The 19,626-nt window shown below is 50.5% G+C and overlaps 1 protein-coding gene across 4 annotated transcripts in view; it reads left to right on the forward strand.

Moving 5' to 3' along the window:
* NFATC2 (nuclear factor of activated T cells 2) overlaps window positions 1-19,626 on the forward strand; it is a 151,320-nt gene that overhangs the window by 93,051 nt on the left and 38,643 nt on the right. For all 4 annotated transcript variants that reach the window (XM_040248150.1, XM_040248151.1, XM_040248149.1 and 1 more), the window contains exons 6-9: window positions 2,752-2,892; window positions 16,518-16,573; window positions 17,226-17,352; window positions 18,629-19,318. In XM_040248150.1, the coding sequence (XP_040104084.1) occupies window positions 2,752-2,892; window positions 16,518-16,573; window positions 17,226-17,352; window positions 18,629-19,318 (1,014 nt within the window). The remainder of the gene's footprint in view (window positions 1-2,751; window positions 2,893-16,517; window positions 16,574-17,225; window positions 17,353-18,628; window positions 19,319-19,626) is intronic.

The raw sequence follows: 19,626 nt of genomic DNA on the forward strand, positions 1-19,626 counted from the left end.
TATCACCCGCCACCCCCCACCCCGTCCCTGGGATGCAGCCCACACTTTGAGTTGCAAGACCACAGTTCAGATAAAAGCTTACAGGAAGCGAGACTGGACTCTTGTCTTTACATTTTCATTAGAAAAGATGGTTTTCGTTCGGGTAAGGAGAAGCAGGGGTTTCCTTGGTGGCTCAGACGGTAAAGAATCTGCCCGCAATGCTGGAGACCTGAGTTCAACCCCTGGGTCGGGAAGATCCCCGTGGAGAAGGGAACGGCTCCCACTCCAGTATTCTTGCCTGGAGAATCCCATGGACAGAGCAGCCTGGTGGGCTACAGTCCACGGGGTTGCGAAGAGTCTGACATGACTGAGGACTAAGCATCAAGGAGAAGGGGTGGGAAATGAAGATTTGGTCAAGGGAGGACCAGCTGGTTGCCTGAACCTGGGAGGCTTTGGAAGGAGAAGCAGTGAGGCTGCTTCAGGAAATAGCCGAGCTGTGTTCACAGCAGCATTGGGTGATTCACAGAGCAGCTGGCCGGGCCAGCCTCCCACCCAGCGCTGAGAGCTCGTGGCCACGTCCAGTCCCCAGCCTGGCTGGACTCGAGCCCTTGGCCAGCTCGCTCAGGAGTGGTGACTCAGGCGTTCCACCTGCAGAATGGGTGGCATGGGTCTTGTGGCCTTCCCACCCATCCATCCCTGGGACTGAAAGCCCCTCCTTGCCCCGGAAACCCATCCAAGGCAGATCCGAAAAGCCGGGACCTGCTCTTCTATGCGGTATGACTGCTGTTTTCACTGCTAATAAATCTCCATTGATGGCAGCTCAATTAGGAAGTCACACAAAACTCCTCTATTGAAAGAAAGGATTAATAACCCAGACCATGTGGGAGAAATTAGCAGCTCCTGCCAAGAGGCCTTTTTAATATGTGCCCATAACTGGGAGCCCCTTAGAACCACTCTGGCTGGCTGGGCCCTGGGAACAGAGAGCCTGGGCTGAGCCTGGGATGGGGAGATACTGGCCAGGAGGTCACAGAGAGTCGCCGGGCTGTGTTTTCGACGTACAGTGTCTGGGAGTGTCTTGTCCACAGCAGACTCCTTAAAGCCTGCCACATGCACGGTTGCCTCTGAAGGCATGGGTTTCAACATGGCTCCAGGGCAGAAGGGACAGGGTGCTGGACCTGGAGGCCCAGGCCGGCCGGGAGGGCAGGGTTAGGCCTGCGCCTCGGGCCTTACGCGGCTGCATCCCCGGCTCCTGGAGGGGGCGGTCTGCTGGCCCCTGGCACAGAGAGGGCTGGCCCTCTGCCCAGTCCTCGGGCTCTGGGAGGGATGCCAGGAGCTCAGGCTGACTCACCCAGGGGGCAGGCCGGCCTCCGCGGCCCACACTGCCGAGGCGAAGCCCAGGGGATGGTCCTTCATGTCGGCTGGACCCATTTCCCACCCTGCCCAGGGCAAGCATCTGGAGAGGGTCTTTGCTCTTTCCTGCAGCCCGTCCTCCAGAAGAACTGGCTGCTCTTGAGGGCTCAGGTCAAATCTCAGCATCACCACAGCTGACTTCTAGGGTCCCGTTTTCTCCCTGAAGGCATGTAATTTCATTATACTTCTTGCCTTAGAAGGTTACGGTGAGCATTCAAGTATATCATTGTAGTTAAACAGTCAGCCTGTCCCATTGCTCACTGCAGATACAGATGAGGATATCGAGATATTGAGATAAATATGTGTCAAGATATATTGAGATACATCTGTATCCATACCTGTCTCCATCCATCCATCCCTATATCCTTCTCAAGCACTCCCTGCTAAGTCCTGGGCCCAGCCCTGGGCTCTCAGCATGCACAAAGCGATGCTCCTCTCTTCTGGGCTTACGTTCTTACGGGGAAGAGCTGAAATGCAGAGGAACCAAGAATGCTACAGGTAGCGTTTCTGAAGGTGGAAAGCTCTCTGGGGATGAACTGAGCAGGATGGAGTAGGATAAAGAGGAGAGGTGGGGGGCACCGCCAGACAGATGGACAGGTGGTCCTGCTGTGTTAGTTGTGAGGGGCAGGGTGCGAGGGTGGGGCAAGGAAGCCTCTCTGAGGGGGTGACATCTGTGTAGAGACCTGGAAGAAGTGAGGAAGGCAGCCGTGCAAGCAAGCGGGGAGGAGCCTTCCAGAGAGGAGGGCTTGAAAGTGCAAGCATTCAAAGCTGGCAGTGTGCTGTGTGTGTTTCAGAGATGGTGAGAACATTCTAGAAGTGTGACTGAAGGGGAGTGAGCGAGACGGAGTGCTAGAAAATGTGGTCACAGATGTGATGGGAGCGAATTATGTTCAGACTGGCGAATGAGTTCAGAGGCCAGGGCGTCTACACACTCAGGAATTAGGTCCTCAAGTTTGCGTGCGTGAGTGAGCCCTTTGTGTGTGGCTGCCATCACGTGCGGGAGAAGAATGTGCACTCTAGCAAAGGAAACCTCTTACAAAAAGGTTGACTTGCCTATCCTTTTATTTAAAAAAAAAAATCAAATTCTTATTCTCCTCTCCTTCCTAAAAGGAGAACAGGCATCGGTCTCTTGAGTCATGAAAATGAAACTTGTTGTTAGGAGAAAATTAGCCCCAAAGACTTTGGGCATGTTGACAAGAACATAACATTTGCAGAGTCACTGGTTGCCAGGGCTGAGGGTTCCGTGTTTGCAGTGACAAGTGACAGAGGTGGGCAGAGTGCATCGTGCCCCGTGAAATCTCGGGACGGTCCCGAGTGGGTGTCTCCCGTCATCGCAGCGACGTCTCTTTCTCTCGCCCACAGCCCAGCGGTCCGCCCACGAGCTGCCCATGGTGGAAAGGCAAGACATCGACAGCTGCCTGGTGTACGGCGGCCAGCAGATGATTCTCACGGGACAGAACTTCACGGCCGAGTCCAAAGTCGTGTTCACCGAGAAGACCACAGGTCAGAGCGCCTTCCGAGCGCCATACGAAAGTGACCGTCTTTTTCTTCTTAATTGGGGGGGTTAGAGCCCACCGTGTAGCATTTTCCGTACTCGGAGGAATTTCCTTGCCTCCAGTGACCTTGATATCGCCATGGTCCACTGTTCATGAATGTCCTGTTGGTGTATTTTAACTCATCCTGGCTTGTTTGGTTGGATGAGAAGGCTTTTCCCACCCCCAACTCTTTTTTTCAAAATTATCTTTTACACATAAGGAGACACCTTTTTTTTTCTTTCAGATTTTAGACTTATCAAACAGAGAATAGTAAGAGCACAATGATTAATCGTACGTGCTTGATATCATACATCCAGGCCCTGGATATCCTGGGTTCACATCCTGCCTTTGCTACTTGATTGCTCTGTGATCTTAGACAAATTACCTGACTTTTCTGTGCCTCTGTTTCTTTATGAATAGAATGATTATAACAAGAGTTATTACCCCATAGGGTTGTCACGTGGGTTAAGCGAGTTAATACATGTCAGGTAATTATGACAACACCAGGTATATTGTAAGTCAATAAACATTGGCAGCTTATATTTTTGTTGTAACTAATACTGCGGTTTATCTGGTTATACTTGTAGGACTAATTAATTAGTCTTCTTACACATGAAACTCCACGTGTATCTTTTTTGTTTATGTTGGGTTTATTCCCATGTGGGATTTGGGGTAGTCATTTTGAGAGCTTTAAATACGTATTGCTTTGTAGAATTCAAATTACCTTCCAGAAACTTACAAATTGGAAACTTCCACCAATACTGGGCCAGTAGTGGTTTCAACCCGTCCCAGAAATGCCCTGTTTTCTAATGTAAAAGATTGTGCTGAATTCGTACTTGACTTTTGCACGCCTTTGCTATGAGAGGTTTAATGGCATGCCTCTCCTTTCTTAATACGGGCCGTCTGTGAAGTGTTCACCACTGCTGCTGCTGCTGCTATGTCACTTCAGTCGTGTCCGACTCTGTGCGACCCCATAGACAGCAGCCCACCAGGCTCCCCCGTCCCTGGGGTTCTCCAGGCAAGAACACTGGAGTGGGTGAGGACATGTTAAAAAGACCATGGTCTGAAGTAGGAAAAATATCAGGTTATATAATTATTTGCTTAGTTACAAGTGCTAGGCTGAGCTTTTTTTTTTTTTTTTTCTTTCCTATGGACATGATTTCAAGTCAGATCAAAGGTGAGCTAATGTCTGTCTGTTGGCTGCCCTGTGGCTGGCCCACAGGCAGGCTGTCCACTGTGGAGGTTTTGCATGAGGGCACCTCCTCTGGGCACCACCATTCACGCAGGGTCATCGTGGGTCTGAGCGTCACTGAAAGGGGGGCTGCTTCCCACATTCACACAGAACCTGCTCTTGGGATGGGCTGGCCTCGTGTCCAGGGTGTGAGAACTGCTTCCTCATATCTTGGAAGCACAGCAGAAGACAGATGATTTGAAAGAGGCTTGCCGACGCCGTTGCAATAGAAAAATGATGTGAAATAGGGCACGCGGTCAGGCCCAGCGGGTGTGAGGGGCTGTGATGGTGTCGTGAGGAGGAGCGCGGACGTGTAGGTGGGTGTGTTGGTCTGTCCTGTGGTGGCCAATCCTTTATTTAACCGTCCTCCTTTACTGGGCGTGAGGTTGCTTCCAACTTTGTGCTGTTCTAAGTGACTCCGTGACGCGCCTCCCGTTCGTGCCTTTGGTCAGCTAGGTGAGGGGTCACACGCTCTAGCTGGACGGCTTGTGTTCAAAGCCCAGTCCTCCTCCTTCCTAGCTGGGGGACCTTGGGCAAGCTACTTAGCCTCTCTGGGCAGCCGTTTCCTTCTCTATATAACGAGGATGGTGACAGTCATACCTTAGAGGATGGTCATGAGATGAAGAGTTCGTAAGTGCTCCGTTCACTTGTCCCTCAGAGTCTGCAATGGATTGGTGCCAGGACCCTGATAGATACCAGACTTGGAGAGTGTACAAGTCCTTTGTGTACAGTGGTGGAGTATGTACCTTTGTGTACATAGGTAGACCTATGTACATCCTCTCATGTACTTTAAATCACTCCAGATTATTGAGAAGACTGAATACTAGGTAAATGCTATGTTAATAGTTGCCAGTGAGCGGCATGTTCAAGTTTTGCTTTTTGGAACTTTCTTAAATTTTTTTTTGTTTTGAATATTTTTGTCTGTGGTTGGTTGAATCCATGGATGTGGATCCTGCGGATACAGAGAGCCAACTGTTTATAGCAAGTGCTCAGTATGTATTAGCTCATGCTGTTTGTTACTGTTATTTCCTAAGGTTGAGGCTGACATGTGGTGTCTTGGGTTTAAAGGCATTGCACATCTTGACACAGTTTGGAGAAGGCTTTATTTTTCAGGCGGTGAAACAGTGTACAGTATTCTCAATGGCAAGAAGTTACTGGGCTCTCATGAGACAGAGAGCAGACCTGTGTGGCTGGAGTAGAGGCTGGTTATCAACAGGAAGTATTTTGATGAGCAGAGCCCAGAGAGATCTCCTGATGCCAGGTAGAGACACAGCCTTGACTTAGTCTGTGTGTGAGTAAGGTATGAGGCCCGTGGTGGGTTCTCAAGCAGGAAAGTGCATGAAATGTAAACAGCCAAGTTAGCAATAGCCTCCTCAGCTGGGATGGGTCTCTAGGACCAGGAAATCATCCTGCTGGTCTTGTGCTGACTTCCACAAGAAGTGTGTGGCTTCAAGGCACCTTATTGGCAGAGCGGAAAATGCTGAGAATACATAGACATCTTGTTCTCCATGTCCAGGTGAGCAGTCTCCTTGGGGGGCTGCTGGAAGTATGGAGGGATGGCTTGCAGACCAGGTGCTACCAAGTTCTTTGTGGAGCTAGGAGCCAGACAGCTTTCAACTGTCCTGGGAGCGCACGTGCTTGTGAGGCTACTCAAGGGCCTCAGATAGGTATTTGCTGGATGGATGGATGGAAGGATGGAAGGCAGGCAGACATTTACTCTCCAGCTTTCCTTCTCTTGGTTTTAGAAGAAATTTGTTTACCGCTTGAAGGGAGAAAAACCCAGAGTCTCTTTCAACTTTGAAAAGCTGCATATTAATAAGAGGAATGATGAAGTTTCCTCTCTGTGGGTGTGCCTTGTCTCATCTAACAGACAGGCAGGTGGCTAAGCCTGGAGAAGTTGGGGAACTCGCCTGCAGATAACATCCAGCATCATCATGGTATTCAGCTTCCCTGAACCTCCGTTTTCAGTCAATGAGCTAATAGTTTTCCCTCCGAGTTAAACGCATCAGCAAGCAGTGGGCACTCAGTGCATCAGGAGTGTTCCTTGTTATTTTTATGGTCTCTCCAGCATTTTCCTTCTTCAGGCCATAGGTCACTTATTGGACACATACTGCCCCAGGCATAGGCCTCGTGGGCAGACTTTGGGAGGCTTGTCAGCTGCAGTGGTTACCAGCGTAGCTGTGAGGTCAGATGGCCTGAGTTCGAATCTGTGACCTGCATTTGGTGGCTTTGCTGTCCTGGGTAAGTCATTTCACCTCTCTAAGTCAGCATTTCCTCTTTTGTAAAATACAGATGATTTACTTCACTTGAGAGATGGGAAAGTTAAATGAGAGGATTCAGATTACGTTCTTTGCATGGAGCTTGGCATTTTAGGCTCTAATATTAGCATCTTGCATAGATGCTTGTTAAATATTAGTGGCTGTTATTATATTTAGACTGTGGAAGGACAAGGCTGAGTATGATTTTATCTCATGGAACCAGGAGACACTGAAAAACAAGGACGAGTAATAATAAACTAGGTGCCAGGCCTTATTCTGAGCCCTTGGTAGGTATTAACATTAACAATTTGATTCCTCGTGACAACTCTAGAAGATAGCTTCTATTCTTTTTTCTTTTTTTTTTTTTCCCTTTTTTTGCTGAGAAACCGAGCATAGAGAGGTTAAATAACTGAGTAAAGATCACACAGCTGGTGAATGGTGGTGCTGGGTTGGCCCCTAGGAAGCCTGATCATTAGCTTGTCTTGCTTGATCATTAGCTATTCTACTCTGAAAAAGGTCAGAACCAGGTGAGTCTGCCTGAAGGTCCTTTAGCTGCTCTGAGCCACTGACTTGAACCATTTTATGGTGAGACAGCCTCTTGAAGTCTGCAGTGGGTCACTGAGGGCAGGAGGGTCCTTTACAACTGTCCCATGTCTGATCGAAAAGACTCTGGGATGGATGTGGTCCCTGGACCGATGCCAGCAGACAGGCTGGGGTGTGCGAGGTGGCCCCGGGCCCTGAGGAGTGGAGGGCTTCCCTGGCAGGATGTCTGGCCCCCAGAGGCTCCGACAGGTGGAGGGGGGATGCCCTTGTATTCGTAGGGAGCCGGTCCTGCTCTTTTGACCCCAAGCACTTGCCGCCCAGCCCAGGACCGCCTTCTGCAGGGGGAATCCCTGTTGCTCAACTTCTTTTTTCCAAAACGGCTCCCCGTTCCCATCTCCATGGACAGTTTGGCCGGCCGGGCTGCTGCAGGGTGGGGCGGAGTGGAACAGTTGAAGTTTTCCAAGGAAGGGGAACCCCAGCTGGTTCTCACATTAAGGAAAGGTGACAGCCTCCTGGGCTAATCTTAGCCCCCACGTTGGGTCATCGGCATCACCAGCTCCAGCGTGCTTTTTATAGCTGTCGACTGAAATGGAATTGGCAGTTTCCACTCCAGCAGGATGACAAATTGGAGGATGGTGGAAAACCAGTAGGAGAAGGGGAGCGTGGTGTTTCTTAAGTTAGAAAAGCTCGGTGTTTTGGAAAGTGGCATCTTATTTATAGCAGCAGTAATAATAATGATTATTATATTGTTTTTATTACTATTTTTAATGATTTGCAGGACTTCTAGGGGCCCGCGCGAGCTGGCCCTGGCCCACCTCTCCGATTTCGGCCCTTTGGACTTGCCTCCTTGCTCCTGGGGCCCTAGCTATCTTGTCTTCATTCTGTCCTCAGACACCCCACTCTCCTTTCCATCAGAGGAGCTTTGCTTTTGCTGTTTCCTGATGGGTTTGCATCCTCCCATTTCTACAAAGCTCAACTCAGAGGTGACGTCCTTAAGGTGCCTCTCCTTGACCATCTGCTACGAAGGTGCTCGACCTCCTTGCCCTGCCTTTTCTGAAGTTCTTAGCTCTATGAGAATCACCTTTTTTAAAAAAACATTTATTTATTAATATTTTGGCTGCACCAGGTTGTATGAGATCTTTAACCTTTGATGTGGCATCTGAGATCCTTATTTACAGCATGTGGGATCTAGTTCCCCGACCAGGGATTGAACTCTTCATTGGGAGTGCAGGGTCTTAGCCCCCGGACCACCAGGGAAGTCCTATCTACTCAAGAGATCTCGTCTATTTTTTTTTTTCGGTCATTTATTATCTAGTCTCACATATAGAGTTTCTTGAGGGCTGGAACGTGGTATTTGCTGCTGTGTCTGCAGCATCTGGAACAACCTTGGCACTTAGTAGGTGCTTGTGGTGGTGGTTTAGTTGCTAAGCAGGTATTCATGCATATTGCTGAGTGAATGTATTTAATCGTCACACCAGCCTGGAGAGGCAGACACGATTACTCCCATCTTAAAGATGAGGTCACTGAGGCTCACAGAGGTCAAGCCTTGGGCCCCCAGGTCAGCTCCCAGCTGGTGACAGAGCCAGAATCCTGGGGAACATTTATCATCAACCCTAGAGAGATCTCTCGAGTCCCAAGGGGACGAAGAGGGACCCCACTGAATGATCCAGAGCTTTCCTATCGACCACTTTCAGTAATTGCTGAAAAGCCTTTCTATATTCTCTGAAATTTAAGAAATGTGTAACCTCCGCAGGCAAAGTTCACCCTGGGAAGTCCAGGCTGTTCCTGACTTCAGCTGGTAACCCTGGCCCCCAGCCACCCAGGCCTCAGGCGGAGTCGGGGGTCCCAGCAAAACATTGCAAAACAGGAAAAAATCTAAGGACACAAAAATAAAAGTGATGTGGCGGCGGAAACGGGGTTGCCATGGCTCCGAGCGACTCGCCGCGCCTGGGTGGGATCCAATGTTTTGGAAGGTTCCTCCACATGACACAGGGTTTTGGAATTTTTCAGCTGGTAAATCTTTCTTAATTCAGGCCCCCCCTCCCCCTGGCTCCAGCCAAGTAGCTCCCTGGCCCTCTGTGTCCCGCGGGGGCGTTGGTTGGAAATGTGCCTGTGTCGGATTACTCAGCTTTGAAACTTAAATTGTTTGAAGAGAACTTGTGTTTTGTTTTGCTGGATGGTTTCTTGGACCAGTCTGATGGCAGAGGCTCCTATCACCTGTTGAGAGGGCAAATTGATTTTTTAGAAAGAAGGCGTGGGTGGTGGAATTGGAATTCCCTCTTTCCCACTGAGTCATCACATCCTAATGTGAGTCATTTTATGACTTGGAGGTTCCCAAAGGTTGTATTTTGAGCTTTGTTTAATAAATATAAATGCATATGCTTAAAATAAAAATTTTTTGCTAAATTAAGTACTTTTCCATGGATTCGTCCCCTGGAAACATTGGAACTCACTTAGAGAAGACACCTCCTCTTCCCACCTGTTTTTCTCCATGGGTTTGGCTTCACCCCATCTGGTGTCTTCTGAAACAATTGACTTGGTCTGGGATTCTCTCTGCCTTGGACTTGCCTCTGGGAAAGGTCAGCCTTCAAGCTGGGCTTGACCATGACTAAGGCTCTGTAGACCTTTGCCCTTGGTGACTCATGTCCGCGGTGTCACAGGTCCCTTGGGCTGGAGCCCACCACTTAAACACAGCTGGCTGGGGCTTTGAGCGTTCCCCAAATGACAGAAGTCATTGCAGCTCAGGAGCCCACCCCCGCCCCCCGGAGATAGAGAAAATGGTCTTTTCAGAGGGTTGTTTGTCCAAACTCCAGTCCTCTTGTGTGCAAGAACAGACTTTGAAGGATCCTGCTATTTCAGTGTCTTAAAAAGAGGACATGAGTTTTCTAATTAACATGGGCCCTGGTGTTATCACCATCAGAAATTGTTGTTGGCACCAACAGACTTTCTGTAATTTGCAATTAGCAGGCTGGAATTTCCACCCCCGTCGAGAAAATCGTATCTTTTATTAATGAACTGTCTGACACCCTCTTGCGTTATTTTTTTTTCCCTACAGTTTTGGTTGCATACTTTTTAAACAGAGTGGTATGTGTTTAAGGGTAAGCAGGCTGAATTTTGGATCATCCGGTAGATTTAGCTTGAAGCCTGGACAGACCTTGTCTTTTGTACTTTGGGACTTGGTTTCCCCATCTGTAAAAGGGGGTTTGGTGGTATTTGGGCCGTAAAAGGAGATGGAGGATCTGAAAGTGCTGGGCCATGGTAGGTGCCCAGAAGATGTCAGCTGACTGTCCACGTGTCCCCTGGGAGCTCGGTTTACTTACCCGAATGAGTAAGGCCCAGGTTGGTTTCTTGTCTGGGAGAAGGGTCCTTCCTGGCACAGGCGAGCCTTTCCCCTCCTCTCAGCTCCCAGCCATCAGACCCTGCTGTCATGCCCGACGCGATGGAGGGAAACTGAGGAATGGCACGCCCCCTACCCCCATCTTCCAGATGGGAAGCCAGCTCACCGAGGGAGGTGGGCAGACTTTCTTGAGTTGACAGCACACGTCAGAGGAAGGCTGGGCCCCACGCCCCCGCTTCCTGGTTCTCTGAGTGACTGTGGGGGCCGGTGGAGGACATCTAGGGATGACAGCCCCTCGCTGAGAAGAGGTGCCCCTGGCCTGGGATGAAAGCTGAGCTGAAATCTGGCCTCTATGCAGACGACGTGCTGATGCTCTCCTGGCCTCGCTCCTCCACACTCAGCCCCCAGGATTTCCGTGGCTGCTCCCTAGATATTTATTAAAAACCTAGTGTGCACAGGTTCTGTGCCAGCCCCTGGAGGCGTATGACCAAGGAGGTCCCTGCCCTCAGGGCATGGTTAGTTTCAAACTTGCCTACGAGCAGGTCACTCTGAGATGGGATGAGTGCTGTGAGGACAGGGGAACCAGTCCTAGGAGCAAGACCAAAGGGTCTGGAGGGTAAGAGGAAAGTACAGGATGCTAACGTGCATCCAGATTTCCTAGTGTACGTGTGTCCCTCACAGTGGCACAGAGCTTGGGACACACTGGTAGTTTAAAAAGTGTTCCTTGTTTTCTGAGATTTGCATCTAACTCGACAGTCCGTATTTTTGTTTCTTACATCTGGCAATCATGGACTGTGTAGTCAGGGAGGGCTTCCCTGAGGAGGTGCCTCTGCATGGAGCCCTAAAGGCAGGAAAGAGGGAGCCACATGGGTGGTCGGAAGAGTGTCCAGGCAAGAGGACCTGCCCCGGGCCAGGGCCCCAGCGTGGGGCTGAGCCTGGGGCGTTTGGGGAACTGAAAGCAGACCCAGGCGGCTGGTGCAGGGTGAAGGCGAGTACGACACCAGTCAAGCCTGGAGAGGTCGCGGGCTGGGGTGTGCGGCGGGGGCGGTCAGGTCAGGCTGGGCCGTGTGGACGTGGCGAGGAGTTTGCATTTCCTTCCAGAAGCGAGTAGCTGTTGGAGGCTTTTAAGCAGGGAGATGTCATGATCGAATTTACATTTTTAAGATTGCTTTGGCAATCTGCAGGGAGAATGAGCTCGGGATGGAGGCGGGGGGCGGTGGGGTGACTGAGCAGGCGCTCCAGTTGTGCAGATGGGGACACGGGGCGGGGTAAGCCTGCCGAGGAAGTGGGGAGGCGGAAGGAAAGAGGGGCGGTGTGGGAATCAGGCTCTTCCTCCCCAGCTCTCAGGAGACCCATCGAGGGCAGTGGCACCATTTCTGTTGTTGTTAGTCCACTCTGTCGTGGCTGGCTCTGCGACCCCGTGGACTGTAGCCCTCCCAGGCTCCTCTGTCCATGGGATTTCCCAGCAAGAATACTGGAGTGTGTTGCCATTTCCTTCTCCAGGAGATCTTCCCGACCCAGGGATCGAACTTGCGTCTCCTGCGTTGGCAGGCAGATCTTTACCACTGAGCCACCTGAGAAGCCTAGAGGTACCATTCTGGGTGGATGAAATCCTAAGGGGCCATTCCTGACCCCCCCACCCTGCATCTGCTCGGCTCATTAAGCCCATGCATCCAGGGAGCGTGAGTTTTTCTGCTAGTTAAGCAATCGTAAAGAGCAGACCCAAATGACTTCAGCCATCTTCATGGAGAAGGGAGCTAATTTTAAAAAGCAGAGCCAGGCCTGGGAAGCGTCACACGCGGCTTCCTAACCCAAACTGACACTTTGATTTCCTCCCGGTTCGCCTGGAGCCCAGTGGCACGCTCACGGGCCCCAGTGAGGACGGGCTTGTTTCCCTTCTTCTGAGAGCGTGCTCCTTTCTGCGGGGGGTGGTGACGTGAGCCCACCACTGACACGAGGCTGACTTCAGAGACTCCAGCTCGGACCCAGTGCCGCCCTGCTTGCTGCTTCCGGATGTGCTCCTCCATCAGGGGGTTCAAGAGCTGCCTGCAAGAGCTCCACAGGACCATCCACCCACTGGCCACGGGGCCCCGTGTTCTCCTGGCAGTAGAGCCGCCAAGTTAGAGCAAAGGCTGGGATATTTCTTGAGCCGTGTGCTTCCCACCCCATTGTTTCTCTTACAGAGTCTTGCTGAGGCTTCTGTAGACCCAACCTCTTTGCCCGAAGGAGCTGGCTCTTTTAGCCTCTGAGTAAAGACTTGGAAGAGCCTATTTTGTGCTGGCTGCCAGCCCCTGTTAATTTAGGACAGGGGAAGTTTGCCCGAACATCTGCTCGAGAGACCGAAGTCCTTTATTTCATCTCAGCCCAGAGCAGTAGAAGCAGCCTGGGTCTTCTCGAGCCTCTTCTGTTCTGGACAGGTTTTCTGAGTCCCAGACCTAGGGTAGCAACCCGGAAGTGGATTACCTAAAATTATCTAGAACTCGGGCTGAGTGGCTCTCGTTGAGTTTGATTCCTTGTCTGTACCTGTAATAACAGGCTCCTTCCTTCAGTCAGTTCCCTCAAAGGACTCTTCATAGACAGGCGGTGATTTCGCTTCGTGGGGTCTTTTTGCAGAGTGGCCAGTAGCTGGCCATTCCCTGAGCTCTGGTGATGGGCTGAGCGCCGGGGAATCCTGAGGTCAGTTTGTACATTTAGTCCACCTGTGTTTGCTGAGCATCTATTAAGTCCCAGACAAGTTGTCCCGGGAAAAAGCAGAGAACAAGTCGGCGGTGTGGCCCCGTTCTCTGGGAGCGTGTCCCCGCCCTCCATTCAGGCAGCCAGGCCAAATGTCTAAAACTGCCTTTGGGGCCTTAAAAAAATGGAAATAATGGTGAAAAGACCCATATTTGAAAGAAAACTCAGGCACCGTGCCACCTGTTGGAATTATTTTTTCAAGAGCAAAATCTTCGTTTTTAGATGAAATTTCATCTTGAAATGGCAGCAGCTAGTTAAAAAGCCACTAAGCCATTCTGTAGGCCAGTTGGCTTTTAAAAAAAAGAGAGCTGGGCTTCCCGGGTGGCTCAGACCATAAGGAATCTACCTGCAGTGCAGGAGAAACCTGGTTTCATCCCTGGGTCAGAAAGATCGCCTGGAGAAGGGAATGGCAACCTGCTCCAATATTCTTGCCTAGAGAATTCCATGGGCAGAGGAGCCTGGCAAGCTACAGTCCACGGGGTCTCAGAGAGTCAGACGTGACTGAGTGACTGATACACAAACTGCCCATGACATAATGCCGATCGTTCTAACCATTTGTAGGCGTGTCATTTAGTAGAATTAAAATGCAGTCACAACGTTGCTTTCAGGACATTTCCCATTTCTGAAACAGGAGATCTGTGCCTGTTAAATAGTAACTCTCTCCTCCCCCAGCCCCTGGTAACTTGCAGTCCCTTTTCTGTCTCTATGAATTGGCCTATTCAGTGTGCCTCCTATGAGTGGGATCAAACCATCTTTGTCCTTTTGTGTCTGGTGTATTTCCTAATGTTTTTAAGGTCTATGCTTATCGCACATATCAAAATTTGCTCCCCTTTTAAGGCGAAATAATATTCCACTGTATCTATCAGTTCAGTTCAGTCACTCAGTGTGTCTGACTCGTTGCCACCCCATGGACTGCAACACGCCAGGCCTCCCTGTCCATCAGCAACTCCTGGAGCTTGCTCAAACTCATGTCCACTGATTTGGTGATGCCATCCAACCGTCTTATCCTCCATCACCCCCTTCTCCTCCCTTCAGTCTTTCCCAGCATCAGGGTCTTTTGCAGTGAGTCAGTTCTTTGCATCAGGTGGCCAAAGAATTGGAGCTTCAGCTTCAGCATCAGTCTTTCCAATGAATATTCAGGACTGATTTCATTCAGGATGGACTGGTTGGATCTCTTTGTCATCCCAGGGACTCTCAAGAGTCTTCTCCAACACCACAGTCCAAAAGCATCAGTTCTTTGGCTCTTAGCTTTCTTTATGGTCCAAGTCTCACATTTGTACTGTATGTATAGACCACATTTTGTTTTTCCCTTTATCCACTGATGGTCACTTGGGTTGTTTCCATCCCACAGACCTCTGTTTTCCTTGAAGAAGCACTTTTCTGCTTCAGCCTCCACTTAGATTATAACTGTTACTTACTGCAGTGATGTAATGAAACTCTGATCATGTCAACAAATGACTGAGTCCTGGGGCATAAAATGAAGTCATGGCCCCTGAGGGTATCCTGTAGGGCAGGTGATGGTGAGGCTACCCAGAGGGGATAAACTTGGTCTAAAACAGGGGACTTCAGCTGAGTCTTGAAGGCCAAGCCACCACCAATGCCCGCCTACCTCCATTAACTTGGTGGAGAAGCTGCATGGTCTCAGGAATCTGCAGCCACGTGATGGAAGCGCTCAGTTCAGCCAGTGAGAGGCTGAGGAGGAGAGCAATGCACCAGACGTCAACGTCGTTCCTTTCTTGGATTAATTTGTTACTTGATCTTCTGACATAGCTCACGCTGCAGGTAGTGAGGATGTGATTTTTGATGAGGACCTGTGCTTAGCTCAGACTGCCTTCTGAGAGCCGGACACATGTCTCTTCGATGACCTGTGACCTGTCTTTGATTTTAAAAAGTAGCTCTGTCCGGGGCTTCGCACACTGACGTACTCTGTCTTGATGACTCGACTTCAGATTCCTTGACGTCTATCCATCTGTCCTCTCTTGCTTCCTTTTGAGCAGCGGCTGATGTCAGCTCCTGGTTTTTCCCCGCCCCTGTCAGCAGCCTTTGGAGCTGCTGACACTTCTGTACATTCAGACATGAAATGTTTGCTAGGCACTACCATGTGTTGGGTGTTGGCGAGACAGTGGCAACTTTTAACTTGGTCCCTTCCACAGGGATCTCTTCCCTTTGGGCATAAACCTGTGTCTCCCCTCATCATTTCAGGAACTGCAAGGCCAAAACGTGCAGGCTGACTTGTTGGAGACGGCTCCAACCGGCTTAGTACTTGTTCTTCCTGCAGGTCATCTCGATTGCATCAGCTTTGGTGGCAATCACAACTTTTTATTATTTATTATGTTGGGAAATACGTCCTCTACAAGTTGAAATAATGCCTGGAAACTCAGTTTCTTTGGGTAAACCTGCTGGTCCAGGACGACATGTTTCAAATCTGACCTATCACAGAAGCTGCTAATCACCATGCTTACAAAGGTGGGGGAGCGTCCTTTGGTCAAACGTCAGGACACAGTACATACCCAGCCCACCTTGGAGAGTTAATGCTACACCTGAGCAGATTAAAGGCCCTGAGCAGTCCTGCAGTAAAGAAATCCACTTGCCTGACTCTGCCTTTGCCAAATGCTTACTAGCTGGTAGAGCTTGCTTTCCTTTCTCATAAACCCATTTAATATCCTTCAGAGCCAGTGTGCCACAAAACACCCTGGAAACACTTGTGGAAATGATTTGTTTTAGCCCCAAACTGCCCACTGGCCAATGTAGGTGGTCAGCAAAAGAAATCTATTATTTGCAAATGCAGAGTTTTGTTTGGCCCAACTTGCTGGCCCCAAACTGGGGAGCCAGTGCCCTGCTCCAGGGAAGGAGGGTTTACCACTGAAACCTCTCTGCGCCTGTTGTGATGGGTCACGTGAGAGCCAGGCTCTCTGTTGACTGAAAGGTGGAGGGTAGGCGCCTGTATTCCCTCCCTCTCCAAGGCCTCGCGAGCCAGGACATTGTGTAAACCTCCGAGGACAGAATATGCGAGCCACCTGTGTTCTCAGACGATGGAGAAGTCATGTCTGGGACAGCCATGGGTCTGTAATGGGGCCCCTGCGACAGTCTTGGCATATGCAGAGCATTTTGGAAATAGCCTTTGGTTGAACAAAGCCTACTATAAAGTAAAGCATATGACAATCCTTGTATCTAAAGGAAAGATGTAGATATTTAAATATAGAGAAAAAAGATAATGGTTTCGGGATGACGGACGATTTCTGTTTTTTCCCTGATGTTGTAGCATGGTCCAGTTTTCTGTTGTCCATATTTCTTTGCAAAAAGAAATATGTGTTTATAGAAATAAAAATACAGATATGTACATACGTGCATACCTAATGCACACATGTAGGTGTGCTTTACTGAGATGATCGAACCTAGAAGCCAAGATCAGTATAAGTTGGTGAGTTTTTGTCTTAAGTCTCCGGCTGCTAAGAATTCCTTCAAAGTCTGTCATTTCTAAATTTTTCCAGATGGGCAGCAAATTTGGGAGATGGAGGCCACGGTGGATAAAGACAAGAGCCAGCCTGTAAGCACCCAGACGCGCTGACCGGATGCCCTGTCCTCTCCACCCCCAACCCTTGTGTTCTCTTTCCCTCTTTTTCGTCCTTCCTTCATCAACGTGCCAGTGCTTTGGACCAAATAGGCATTTAGTGGGTATTGACTTGATGAGTGAATTACATGTTTCCTGAGCATCAGACCCTCTGATTTGTAACAGTGACATCTTAATATACTTTGATAGTGTAAGTAGTAAGTCATCTTTGCTGCAGCTGAAAAGTCAAGTTCCCTTTAATTAGAATTTTGCCTGTAAGCCTGCAGGATATGTCATGAGTCTTTTTATTTTTATTGAAGTATAGTTGGTTCACAATATGCTGTTGGTTTTGGGTGCACAACAAAGTGATTCGGTTATGTGCGTGTATACATATAGATTCATATTCTCTTTTAAAAAAATTATTTTCCATTAGAGATTATTACCAGAGATTGCATACAGTTCCCTGTGCTAGAGAGCAAATCCTGTTTGTCTGTTTTATATAGAGTACTGTGTGCATCTGTTAATCCCACACTCCCAGTGTGTCCCTCCCCACCACGAGCCCTTTTAGATGGGCTGGCTCACTGTACTTAGGACCTTGGATAGGAATTTACTTGCGGTTGCAGTTAAATCACTGACAACTTTCTTTCAGAACATGCTTTTTGTTGAGATTCCCGAGTATCGGAACAAGCACATTCGGACTTCGGTGAAGGTGAACTTTTACGTCATCAATGGGAAAAGAAAACGAAGCCAGCCTCAGCACTTTACCTACCATCCAGGTAAGGAGTTCTCTCTGGAGGCCCCTTGGGCGTGAAGAGGTGGCACTGTGTGCAGGTGAAGACGCCTGTCATCTGCTGGGCGACTTTGGGCAAGTGACTCACCCTCTCTGAGCCTCAGCTTCCTCTTCTGTCAGATGGCACCTTCCTTATGAGAGCTGCAGAAATCAAATGCATGTGAAGTGCTTGGGACCATTTACATCAGTGATATTAGCTATTGTTATTAATATTTTCCCTTGCAAGGGCAGAGTAAGAATGGGGCACATGTAGGCTTGTTTACTGGAAGATGGCAAGGTTGATGACTCGTCTCTCTGTCGTAGATTTGATCACAATAGAGGCAGAAAGTGAATATGCCCTAAAATCCAGCTCCTTAGGGACACCACAGTAGGTGGACACTTGGTAGATAAACAGTTACTGAGCGGATCACCAGGCCAGGAGGCCTCATTCCCACCAAGCGCTGCAGTCCCAAGACAGGCAACGAGAGCCATGTTTCATTCATTCCCTTGTCAAGAAAATATCTGAGTGCCAGCACAGTGCCAGGTACTGTTTAGGGTGAGCTTCCCTGGTGCCTCAGGCAGTAAAGAATCTGCCTGCGATCCAGAAGATCCAGTTTCGATCCCTGGGTGGGGAAGATCCCCTGGAGAAGGAAATGGCAACCCACTGCAGTATGCTTGCCTGGGAAATCCCATGGACAGAGGAGCTTGGCGGGCTATAGTCCATGGGGTTGCCGAGAGTCGAACACAACTTAACAACTAAACAGCTATTCAGGGTGCTGGGGTCCCAGCATTGAGCAAAAAAGACCAAGAAGAAGAGTCCTCTCTTGGAGGAGCTGACATTCTAGTCCGGGGGGGCAGTGTTGAGATAATACCTGAGCGCATGGAGTGCGCAGACATTTCAGAAGATGCTGAGTGAGGTAAGGACGGCAGGCAGGGAAGGGATGGGAGCTGCCAGGGCAGAGGGAGGAGGCAGAGGCATAATTTTACATCAAGCTCTTGTCAGAGCTCTCTCCCTGGGGGAAAAGACAGCACATGGTCCAGGGCTGACGGCAACCCACCAGCCACTTTCCGCTATCAGAAAGACCTATAGTTCAGGGCCATCACCCAAGGTAAACCTTCTAACCTGAGACAGTTGCACTGGGGAAGCTCTTGCCTGAGCCCAGATCTTTGATCCCGGCCGTCTGGCCTCCCGAGGCTGTGCTCCTCCCGCCGTCTGCCCATCCTCTGTGCTCCCCCAGCGGCGCTAAGAGAGGTCCGCCCCGTGTGCTTTTCTCTTCTCGCAGTCCCAGCCATCAAGACGGAGCCCACTGATGAGTACGACCCTGCCTTGATCTGCAGCCCCGCCCACGGGGGCCTGGGGAGCCCGCCGTACTACGCGCAGCACCCGATGGTGGCTGAGCCCCCCTCCTGCCTCGTGACCAGCATGGCTCCCTGCCAGCAGTTCCGCTCGGGGCTCTCACCCCCCGACGCGCGCTACCAGCAGCAGAGCCCTGCGGCCGTCCTCTACCAGCGGGGCAAGAGCCTGAGCCCCGGGCTGCTGGGCTACCAGCAGCCCGCCCTCATGGCCGGCCCGCTGGCGCTGGCAGACGCCCACCGCTCCGTGCTGGTGCACGCCGGCTCACAGGGCCAGGGCGCGGCGCTGCTGCACTCCAGCCCGGCCAACCAGCAGGCCTCGCCCGTCATCCACTACTCGCCCACCAACCAGCCGCTGCGCTGTGGGAGCCACCAGGAGTTCCAGCACATCGTGTACTGCGAGAACTTCGCGCCTGGCCCCGCCAGGCCCGGCCCGCCTCCTGCCAGTCAGGGTCAGAGGCTGAGCCCTGGCTCCTACCCCACCGTCATCCAGCAGCAGAACGCCCCCAGCCAAAGAGCCGCCAAAAACGGACCCCCGGTCAGTGACCAAAAGGAAGTGTTACCCGCGGGTGTGACGATCAAACAGGAGCAGAACTTGGACCAGACCTACTTGGATGACGGTAAGAGGCGTGTCTTCCTCATTGTGCGTGAGTTCGATGCCCTGTAGCCAACCCCCCACCCCCACCCCAGCAAGCTGACTGTATGGCCTGGATAGCCTCCTTTACCTGTTTGGGGCCTCGGTGTCCCCCTCTTTAAAGGAAGGGAATTGAATAAGATGACCTTTAAGGCCTCAGCCAAGTCAATGCATGAATCATTGCCCAACAGGAGTTTGGGGTGGGCGTTACGGGTTTTAGTTGCTCCCCCCTAAAACCATGGCAACAGAAGGAGCAAGTGAGGGCACTTCTGGCCCTAGGAGTGTGCCCTGGGT

This window comes from Oryx dammah, unplaced genomic scaffold, assembly GCF_014754425.2.
Source record: "Oryx dammah isolate SB20612 unplaced genomic scaffold, SCBI_Odam_1.1 HiC_scaffold_10, whole genome shotgun sequence".
NCBI classification, from domain to species: domain Eukaryota; kingdom Metazoa; phylum Chordata; class Mammalia; order Artiodactyla; family Bovidae; genus Oryx; species Oryx dammah.